We start from the raw sequence: 10,805 nt of genomic DNA on the forward strand, positions 1-10,805 counted from the left end.
TTCTTTAACACCAAAAAGTGCCGTTAGTCGTCGTCGCAACATGTCGCATCAAAATGTTAATGTCTTCCTCCAAGTGAACCTGTCCATACGCAGCTTAGATTTTGTACAGAGACATATTTACGTTGGCTTATAAACATTCACCTCAGCTCACCTTCTTCGATTCCTTTTGGTATCCATAAGAGCAGTTCTGTAGACGCGCGTCGTAGTTAGATGTAAACTAGGTCACAGAAACTCTTGAACTTGTATGTTTATGGTAGTTTGAGCTGCTTTACAGCGCCGCTGCCTTTGAGTAGAAAAGGTCTCTTTTTTAAACACCGATATTAGGCGGGGTTTTGTTTTGTTTTTTGTTTTTTTTGTTTTTGGACGGGGGGATTCAGTCGAATCCTTTCCTGTTATATATAAGCAAAGTTTACTAGGTCATCGGTGAACTGAAATGAATTATGAGAATTAATTTGCCCCTTTACTGTCATCTTTTATTCATCATCTTTTGCCGGTAGAAGCGCATCTAGAAATAAGACTGCCGCCTCACGGGATCAGACGGTGTTATTTTGTAGCCTAATTATTAGATGATCTTCTGAATAGGGCGCTGAGTTTCTATACACCAATTTCTCTTCACTGTTTTTATGCATTTACGTCAGCTGAGTTCACGCAACGGGCATCTGTTCCAAATCTGCTGGAAAAGATTGAGGCATTACAAATGTAAGCAATCCAAGTAAGACACTGCCATGTCTCTCGTTGCGTTAGCTGGCGTCTGTAGCTCCGTTCAGAGTAAATAATTTGTCCAACTTTGCCTTTTTCGCCTGCCAGTGGGGAATCCAGTGGTTCTTGGTTCCTTCCAGGTTCCAGACCTGGCGGGTGGGGGTGGGTCACTGCATCTGCTTGTGATTTCCTGGCTCAGGCACACCTGACGGAGGGTTGCTGACGTGTGAATGTTGACTATTTCATGAGCCAAAACATGTATTTAGAGCGAACAAAAATGTAAAAAATGAAGGTGTATATATATATATATATATATATATATATATATATATATATATATATATATATATATATATATATATATATATATATATCAGCACTGATTCCTGTATTTAGTAGTATTCTAGTTCAACGGTGTCTTTGACTCCAACCTACTGTACTGGCTAGGATATGTTGTTTGAGTAGATGACGAAGCACTTTTGTGAGTCGCTCTGGATAAGAGGGTCTGCTAAATGCAGAACATGTAACATGTAAAATGCTACACGTTATGGGGTATCTGCTAAGTGGGCAAAGAGACATATATGAGTTTAATACTGTATCCTCAACCCAGAAAATCGCTGTTGTGAAGACATCTGTAAAGCCCAAGAGTTTATTTGGGGATCTTTCCCGCTCTTTCCTCTGCTCTGGGTGGCTGTTTGAATGCCACAGCAACGGTGGTAATTATCGTGCTCCGTGAACGTTAGATACAGGGAGGCCCGTGTGAATAATTACCTGCCTAATCCTCACAATTAGATAACGCTGATTAGGGCAATCCCTGACCTAGGAGGTGTGGCAGGCTGTGGGTTGACTGGCGGAGAAAACACCTCGGGGAGAGAAGAGTCGCGGCAGAGGAGGGGTGATAGCAGGAGGCTCGGGTGAATGGCGTAGACGGAGCGGTACAGTTACAGAAGATGAAAGAGAGAGGGAGAGATGGAAGCAGGGAAAGAGGAGAGAGAGAGAGGGCAGCGACATCAGGGGACGGTTCTTCATGGGGTCTATGTAGTGTGAGCGATTCAGAAGTTCTCGCAGGTTGAAGGTAAGGGTAAGAGAGCCAGAGTAGACGTGCGGAGGGTGAACTGGCAACCATGACCAAAGTCATTAAGATGAAAATTGGTCTGTGTGCTTCTCAAAGAGCAAATAAATGTTCAGCTATCACAAGCAAAACCTAGAACGTGTTCACGGATACACTGAGCGCTTTCACGGAATCGCTTGCAAATTAAATCATTTCTCATATCGGAATCTCTCTCTCTCTCTCTCTCTCTCTCTCTCTCTCTCTCTCTCTCTCTCTCTCTCTCTCTCTCATGTATCTCTCTCCCTCTTCCTTCCTCAACTCTCTCTTCCCTCCACTATCGCTCTCATTTCCCCTTCTGTTGTGCTCCCGTGTTTTGAATCTGGGTGTCTGCATACTACTGCCAGAGCACAGATTGCTTAAAAGAGACGTCTGTTATCGTTCCATACATCACACGCGTGTATTGGTGTTAGCGACGGTCACCCCCCCAACCCCACCCCGTCCCCCCCAAAAAGGAGCTCTCTGCTCTCTTGTTCACTCACTCCATCTCTCCCCCCCCCCCAGCCCTTTCATCATCACTGCTATCTGTGCTGGGCCACCTTAAATGTAGCCTGAGCAGGCTGGCTTGTTTGTATTGGAGCCAACAGGCACAATATATTACAGTCTAGGGCTCGCTGCTGAAAAGCCTGCTGGATCTTCCACTGACCTGCTGTTCTTTCCTGCTTTCCTCTGTGTGTTTTTTTCACTCTCTCTAGATTTAGATTAAAAACAAAGCGCGCTCTCTCTCTCTTTCTCTCCCTCTCTCTCGGTTTTTCTTTTTTTTTTTTTCTCTTCTTTCGGAGTCCGGCTTGGAGTGGAGGGGGAAAAAAAAAACCCTTTTAGTTTCGGGTTTGTGTCTCTCTGTTACAAGAGGAAGGAGGTCGCCGCCTGATTCAGATGGAGGTGCGTGTTTGTTTTCTGCGGCTCCGCGGTGCGCTTTGAGGGAAGACGAGGAAGAGGACGTGATTTTTTTTATACCTCGCGGCTTCGTCGGACTTATCAGAGAGAGAGAGAGAGAGAGAGAGAGAGGGAGCAGGGAAGATAACTGTGAGTGTGACTTTGGCATCTCTAAGGAGAAAGGGGGGTTCCTGAGGGTACCAGCCAGGGGAGGGGGGTCCTGCTCCGAACGTGCCTGCGTTGGATGAGCTGACTTCCCCCGGAGAGGAGAGGCTCCAGGCTCCGGACGGGCCGCGGCGAGGGCAGAGCCAGGTTCTCGGCACCGGATTCTGGGCTCCGTCCCTGGCCAGATCACCAGCTCCCCTCCACAGAGGAGCAGAGGCTTGGGGGGTTCCCCTGGCCATTAGATCTCTGACCAGTGTAACTTTTCCTCCACTGACCATGTACCCACAGGGTAGACACCCGGTAAGTGCACCTCACTTCTGCTGTTCTTTCATTTTCTCTGTCATTCACTCTCTTTCACACACACGCACTCACACACGGGCACACACACACACACACACACACACACACACACACACACACACACACACACACACACACACACACACACACACACACACACACACACACGCACACACACACACACACACTCTGCCTCTCTATTTCAATGAGAGTGAGCTGTAAGAGGAGGCATGAGGCAGATGAAACAATTGGTGTGAGAGAGATGGTCTTTCTTCAGAGGCTTTCAATCACACACACAGAGACACATACACGCACATACACACACATACACACAGCCCTATCAGCTGCACCCAGGTGTTCTTAAGAGCAGATTTATTTTAAGTTGTGTGGGAAGAATAGTACTCTGTTTGTGTGTGTGTGTGTGTGTGTGTGTGTGTGTGTGTGCTTGTTCTTTTGTGTGTGTGTTGTACTTCATATAATAACCTTCTGCCAGTGTTGCACAGTTGAGTTCATGGTAAGAAGCAAAACCAGTCACAGCAAGCTCAATTGTTATCAGCTGTGGGGTGGAGGCATATGGGTCAGGTCCTGTTTGACGTGTTCCCACCTGAGACCACAGAGAGTCTGTAATTCTGTCTCACTGGGCTGAATATGCCACAGCCAGCCACTATAGCCAGAGACAGCGTGAAGCGATTAGGCCAGGACTGCCTTGGTGATCGCCTGTATGAAATATCACCCAGCATAGCGCTCTCCACTCTATCACTGCCTAACAGGCATTTTCCCCTTAAAAAAACCTACTTATTAGTGGCTAATCACTAACCCTTCAGAATGTCTCTGTGCAGAGGCAGGCACCCAGGGTTAGGACCACAGTGGAGAAAGCGAGAGAAAGTGTGAAAGGAGGAGAGAACTTTCTCCATGGTGAATAAACTCCAGAGGGTTGAAGGAACAGCAGCAAGCCTTTCTGTGGCTTTGCTCCTGGCCGGCAGCGGGAAAAAAAGGTGTGAGAAAACTCGAGGAAACAAACGTGTAGCGCGTATTTGCAACATGTCAGTACGCCGCAATTTCCGTAGCTGCTGAGCTGCCAAACAGTTGAGGAGACGGAGAGCAGCAAATCCTCTGTGAGCTGCGCACGACTGCCTAGCCGTCATCGCTGTCAGATCCGTTTCTAGAAACGCCAAAGTGTAGATTGAGAACATGAGTTGAACATCAGCCCCTGCGAGTCATTCCTGCTAGCTTTCCGATCTTACACGGCTGCAGTGTGATTAGCAGTAGAGGCACCGTGTGATGTTCCCGCCTCTCTGGAAGGAGCCCTTGCTCTGTTGTACTGTGCGTGTGTGTGTTTGTGTGCGCGTCCTGTGAACGGGTTAAGACCTGCTTTGCGAGGTGAGACAGTGAGCGCGGTCCCTGGTAGTGGTAATTGGTTCCGCTGGTGTTAGCTGAAGTGGGAAGGAGGCCGTACCCCAGGGCAAAAAGCAATCACAGTGAACACAGCCACGGCTGACGGAGGCTTAGCAACTACCGCCCCCTACCTCTGCCTCCCTGCAACTGCTGAACGGCCCACGGCAACGAGGATGAGGGCCTGCGCGTCCGCCGATCGGAGACGGTTTGTGCGGTTGGTGTCAGAACGGGGGCGTTTGGGGCTTGGCACCAGGCCGCGGCACTCTGATTGGTGCCAAAGGGCAGACACCACTCATAGCATGAACGGAGGGGCGGGCATGTGCCCCGGGTGCATGAAATGTGAGCCCACTCCCTCAGACGAGAGCTAGAGAGTGTTAGACATCTGTGGTATACAGCACATACCATTACCAGGAGTGTAAGTAACCCTATACAGTTAAGTAATAAATGTGTGTGTGTGTGTGTGTGTGTAACTAGTTAGTGTTGCTTTATTCACTAAAAGAACCCGTGCAAACTGATGGTTTGTGTGTGTATGCATGTTTTGTAAAGGAATGTGTTTGTGTGTGTGTGTATCCATGCGGAATGGAGCGGGGGCGTGCACACGCGCCCGCCTGTGTGTCAGGGTAGGTCTTTATCTGGACACTGGGCCACTCGTCGTGTGAGGAGAGAGAAAATGGAGGCACGGAGAAAGCTCTGATTGGATGACGGCCGGGCAGGGGCCGCAGGTCCAGGTGTATCAACGCCCGTGGCTAGCCCCATGGGTGGGTCACAGAGCTGCTTTCTGTAGTTCCTGAAATTTTAACGGAGGATTTAAAAAAAAACCACTACAGTGTCAAAAACAGGAGAATGGGGCAAACGCCAAACTGCGGTTCGAGTGGAAGAGGTGAAAGGCAGAATGAGTAGGAGAGGTAAACAGTGATGCACCAGGCAGAGTGGGTGTGCGGGGTCCTCGCCTTTGATCGCAGCTAGTGCTCTTCTAATGTGCCTAATCACACAAAAAGAGCACGCTCGATACCTCCGGAGTTTCTTCCTTCTGCTTTTGCATATCAACTCAAAATGTCGCGATGATATATGGCTGTAAATGTGTGTGTGCGCGCGTGCATTTGTGCATGTGTGTATGTTTGTGAAAGAGCCAGATTTTTGTCGCACTGATCAGGTGGCCAAGTAAAGCGCTTAAGCCAAAATATCCAGCCCCAGAATTCACACATGCTCCCTCAGTGAGGAGCTGCTCATTTTGGCTCCTCTCACCGTGCCGTTCCTCTTCTGCTCCTGCAGTTTGGCGGCTGTCTTTCCCTCATCCAACGGCGCAGCACTATATCTTCATTACATTTACGCACCTAAATGGGAGTGAAGGCCAGTCATGAGATCAGATCAGACATTTCTGTTCTGATTCGACCTTTCTCCCATCCCTCGTAAAGCCATGGTAGAGGGTGTGTGTGGGGGAGGCTCTGTGTGTGTGTGTGTGTGTGTGTGTGTGTGTGTGTGGTGGGGTGGGCTTGGGCAAGATGTGATCTGAGAATGGATTTGGAACCGCACCAGGCTTCATCTCTCTGCCAGCACGCGTTTTCTAATCCAGCACTGGATAGCAGCTTTCAGCCAAGCACAAGAACGTAGGGGGGGGCAGAGGGGTGTGTGTGTGTGTGGGGGGAGCATCAGTGGAGAGGGGAGTGAAGCGGGGTAGGTATATATGGGTGGAGGGGGTTGGAGGAGCGGGGTCCACATCAAAGCCACGGGGACGGCCACGCCGCGATGCTCCTCACGCCCGCCTGCCTCCCGAGTGCTAAACAGGGCTCGAGACATGCCGGAAGGCTTTAGATGTTGCGTAAGCGCTAGCAGCCTGCTCAGGCCGTCGGGGTGGGTGGAGGTGGGGTGCACGCTGGGAGGCAGAGGCATTGGGCTGGGAACCCGGGCTGCCGGCAGGGCCGGAGGACGCAGGATCCAACCAGCGAGCGGCGGAGCGCAGACGCGGGGCCCCGACCTGCCCGACGGCTAAGAAACGGCAAGGACGAGGAGAAGGGCGTGAAGAGAGTGAGACGCCAACATACGCACGGATGGCAGCCGCGCGCGCTTCCTACCACGCATCTCTTCGTGCGTCTTTTCTTTGCTAAATATTTCACTCGTGCATGATTAGTGCATGGCCGTGCCCAGCCGGTCTGGGAGGATGCGGGGAGAGCGCGCCGCTGTGTGCATGCAGCTGTCTCTGAGCATGCTGCTCTCCTCCCCACCCACGCCAGGACGAGCCGCGGCAGCGCAGTCACTCACACGGCGAGCCACCGCAGGAGGGGACTGGCTGAGGCTTCCTTTCCCTCTCACTCCCTCCCTCCCTCCCTCCCTCCCTCCCAAACTGACTGACTGCTGTCCCACATGGCTGTCTGTTTGTATCTCATTGCTGTCAACACATGCACACGCACAAACACACGCACAATCCCCAGATTAACTGGATCAGTTCAGAGTTTCAGGATCCCTCGTACGGTCTCATACTCAGTTTCTAAACAGACAATCTAACCCTGGTTTTGTGTGTGTGTGTGTGTGTGTGTGTGTGTGTGTGTGTGTGTGTTCACGTTTCCCCCTCCCCACCCCAACCACCATCTGCTGTGCATCAAATCCATTTTATGACTTCAGAACTGATTACTGTTTGACGCCGACCAAAAATGGTATTTTCGGTGTTATATCCCTTCTGGTTACTACACAGTAGGAGTTGGTGGTCAGCGTTTGACCTCTTTTTTTCTGTAACCGCATTTCCTGGTCCTGCTTAAATCTGCCTGGTTTGTTTTGTGTGGCGCCTCACTGTAGCTCAGGCCACCGGTTTCGGTGGGTTGGACAACCCTGCAAACCCAAGAAACATGGAAGCCTTCCGTCACTGTGGTTGCAATAGTGCTCTGAAAGTGTGCCTTGTGTGTTAGCCACAGATAAATACAGTACTACAGTGTACAAACTGTGTGTGTGTGTGTGTGTGTGTGTGTGTGAAGGTCAGTAGGGATATGGGGGCAGAACCCCCACCTCAGCCCCACTGGTCCTATCCCACCAGCTCTGAGCCTGGTGCTTAATTACTGGAAAGCCCACCGAGTGGTTGACCTCCACCGTTAGCCTAATTGAAAATTAATTGAATTTCACTTGTCTAGACTAATTAAGCTCCTACTGAAACTGCCAATCTTTTAGCCGCTCCACACCGGACGCTAGTCCTGCTGTGTGGGGTCGCGAAATTTAAAAAAAGGGAACAGGAGGGATACGTGGTCCCCAGAAGCTGGCCATTTTCAGAACAGGGGTGGGTCCGCGTTAAAATAGCCAGCAGACTCGGCGGACGTGCGGGTGTTAGGCGGAGTGCGTGTAAATAAGGGCGCCGTCTAATCGGGCCAGAGCGCGAGAGGCGAGCGCGCGCCCCGCCGGTCGACCTCGTAAACAGCTCGCGACGCTGAAGCGCGAAGACGGTGTGGGATCGCTAGCTGAACGCGCGCCTACTAAACGTGTGGCTTCGCATTCATTCTCCTCCCCAAAAAGCGCGGTCTTTGTGAACTGTGTGTTAGCAAAGCGCACGACTGGTTGCTGTTGTTTGTTGTTTTATTTAAGTGAGACATCTACGGCGATTTACAGTCCCTCGAGCGGCCGCAAGCCTCGTTATTGGGAGTGGCCTTGGGTATTCACGCGCAAACTCACTTGCTTTAATTGATTCTTTCTTTTTTCTTTTTTACCTTTCATTCTTGCTGAGTACGCGTCCTCTGATTTAGAAGAAGCTTTCAGGGCCGTTTCTTGTCCGGCCGCAATAGGCAACCTGCCGCGGAGCACGTTACGTCGCACGCGAGCGCATGCTTCAGACGCGGATCCAGGCGTGTGCGCTGCGATCGGAACCGCACGAGGTGCGGGATGGCCTGCTGAGACTGAGACTAAGACTAAGACTAAGGTGACCCCCCCTCTCCCCCTCAGGTTCCCCTGCAGCCTGGCCAGTCCTTCAAGTTCACCGTACTGGAGACGCTGGACCGCATTAAGGAGGAGTTCCAGTTCCTCCAGGCTCAGTACCACAGGTGAGACGCCACCTAGTGGTCCCCGGCTTGCTGTCAGGCGTTACCGATCATCATTAACTGTTCTCAGACCAGTTTAATCTGATCCCAGTCGCACACTAACGGTGGCGATGCTGTGACAACAGCCCGACTGTATCTGTTGCGGAAACGGTTTTACGTTTTATTTGTGCTTTAGTGAATCAGGTAGTTTGTTTGCTCATCAGTTTAGTGGATAGTTATACTTCCTCAGTGTATGTTACAGCTAAAACAGGCCAGTTATACCTCCCTGGCCTGTTTATCTGTGGCATATACTCGGAGCTGCTGGCTGAGGTTATATCGATCTGAATCAGACCTGTGCAACGTTTTCGTCCTTTGCTGCTGGAGTTAACAGTTCTGTTCCCTAAATCCGTAGCCTGAAGCTGGAGTGCGAGAAGCTCGCGAGCGAAAAGACGGAAATGCAGAGGCACTACATCATGGTGAGTCCTGGGCCTCTCACCCATGCACACACACCGGCCCGCCAAAGTGTGTTGGGTAAAGCAGGGATCCTCGATAGTGAGTCACGCATGAGCGGAGCTGCAGTTTAAAGCGCAGTCAGGGGGTCTACAAAACGAGCGTTTGCGTGAGCTGTGACCTGGAGGGGAGGGGGCGGGGTTGAGAGAGAGAGAGAGAGATGGCTGGAGAAGAGGAGTAAGGGAGATGGAAGCTGTGCAGGAAGAGACATCGAGAGAGGAATGGATGGAGAGGAAGGTAGGAAAAGATTGAGAGCGCGAGCACAGACACGTAAATAATGTGAAGCAACAGCCACTCGGCGGGCTGCAAACGCGGCTGGCCCAGTAGGCTATATTTAGCCAGTTAAACCTGTCATGTACACCAAGACTTGTTTCGACAGCCGTCCTCCTTATTTTCATGCGTTTATAATTCATCATCACCCCTCCCCACCCCACGCCGAAGACAGCGAACTGAATGTTCTTTTCTCCCTTTTAGTGAATGATTCATTTGGTGATGGGCATGAAATAGTCCTTCGACCTCATTTGCGATGGTGTATTAGACTGGGCTATATGAAGAGCCGGCACGCAACTCTCTATTCATTCATCAACCCTCCCCACACTTACATTGGGGCGCTTTACTCTCGCTGGCTCTCCGGGAGGCTGACGCGTACGGGCTATCGTGTGCGTGCAGGTGTGGCGCAGCCGTCGGCGCGCCCCGTGGTTTTATTCGGACTGCGGAAGGGGCGGTTGGAAACGCGCGGCATGTTGTACTCCGGCGATGGAGGTGTGTTGAGCGACGGAGGTGCTGGCAAGAACGGGGGGGGGGGCCTGCGTGCGGGCGGGCGTACGGGCGTTTGTGTGCGATAGTTCTGGTTAGGCTCGTGCTTTTGGTCGGAGCGGTGCGGAAGGCGACTCGTCCACTCTGCATGAGGGCAGTGCTCTGGGGTGGTCAGGGTTGGGGGTTGGGGGGGGGGATACTCCGAAGAAGAGGGGAGGTGGAGGAGGAGGAGGAGGAAGAGGAAGAGGGGTTAATGCCCTGCTCTCCACTGTAGCACACACCCCCCCCCCCCAAGCTCATCTCCCTGATTCACACTGACACTCTCTGCTCTCTCCAGGAACAATACTGCCACAGATTGCCCTCACGCCTACAGAGAGGGAGAGAGGGAGAAAGGGAGAGAGGGAGGGAGGGAGGGAGGGAGAGAGGGAGAGGGAGAGAGAGAGAGAGGGAGGGAGAGAGGGAGAGGGAGAGAGAGAGAGAGAGAGAGGGAGGGAGGGCGTCCAAAACAGAGCCGTAAAAAAGGATAGAGGAAAAACAGATATAAATCCAGATGGATAGTAAAGAGCAAAAAAGATTGATAAATACCATGAAGCGTCAGAGAGAGAGAGAGAGAGAGAGAGAGAGAGAGAGAGAGAAACGCAGGGACAAAGAGAGCGAGGGAGAAAGAGAGAAGGAGAAATGAGGTGAAAGAAACAATGGATAAGATCAGGATGAGGGAGAGAAGTGTGGAGGAGAAAATGCAGTGAGGATTTTAAAATCATTTTTAGGCTCTTAGTAAACACTTATAGTGTGTGTGTATGTGTGTGTGAAATATATTGAATATTAAGACTAAAACACATAATCCTCATTCCCACTAGTGTGCTTTTCATTCCCAACACATTTCATCTTCCAATTCCAAAACCGACTGCAGTGGAGTGTTGTGGTAATTTAGCTGTATCTGCCTCAGTACGGCATTGCTGCCTGACTGTTTACAGATGATAGCGTTTGGACAAAACTCTTTGGCG

At 51.0% G+C, this 10,805-nt stretch overlaps 1 protein-coding gene across 6 annotated transcripts in view; it reads left to right on the forward strand.

Annotated features, from left to right (window-relative positions):
* The first annotated feature begins 2,410 nt into the window (after nt 1-2,410).
* tle2b (TLE family member 2, transcriptional corepressor b) overlaps nt 2,411-10,805 on the forward strand; it is a 40,176-nt gene continuing 31,781 nt past the window's right edge. For 3 of the 6 annotated variants that reach the window (XR_014120120.1, XM_035523202.2, XM_081708494.1), the window contains exons 1-3: nt 2,411-3,148; nt 8,462-8,559; nt 8,948-9,011. Coding sequence is in view for 5 of the 6 variants with exons in the window: in XM_035523202.2 (XP_035379095.1) it covers nt 3,125-3,148; nt 8,462-8,559; nt 8,948-9,011 (186 nt within the window). In the remaining variant the exon portion in view is untranslated. Of the gene's footprint in view, nt 3,149-6,445; nt 6,569-6,609; nt 6,629-8,461; nt 8,560-8,947; nt 9,012-10,805 lie in introns of those variants that run through there. The other 3 variants (XM_081708498.1, XM_081708497.1, XM_081708496.1) reach the window with 3 other exon arrangements.

This window comes from Electrophorus electricus, chromosome 26 (assembly GCF_041902795.1).
Source record: "Electrophorus electricus isolate QZ-2024a chromosome 26, ASM4190279v1, whole genome shotgun sequence".
NCBI lineage: Eukaryota > Metazoa > Chordata > Actinopteri > Gymnotiformes > Gymnotidae > Electrophorus > Electrophorus electricus.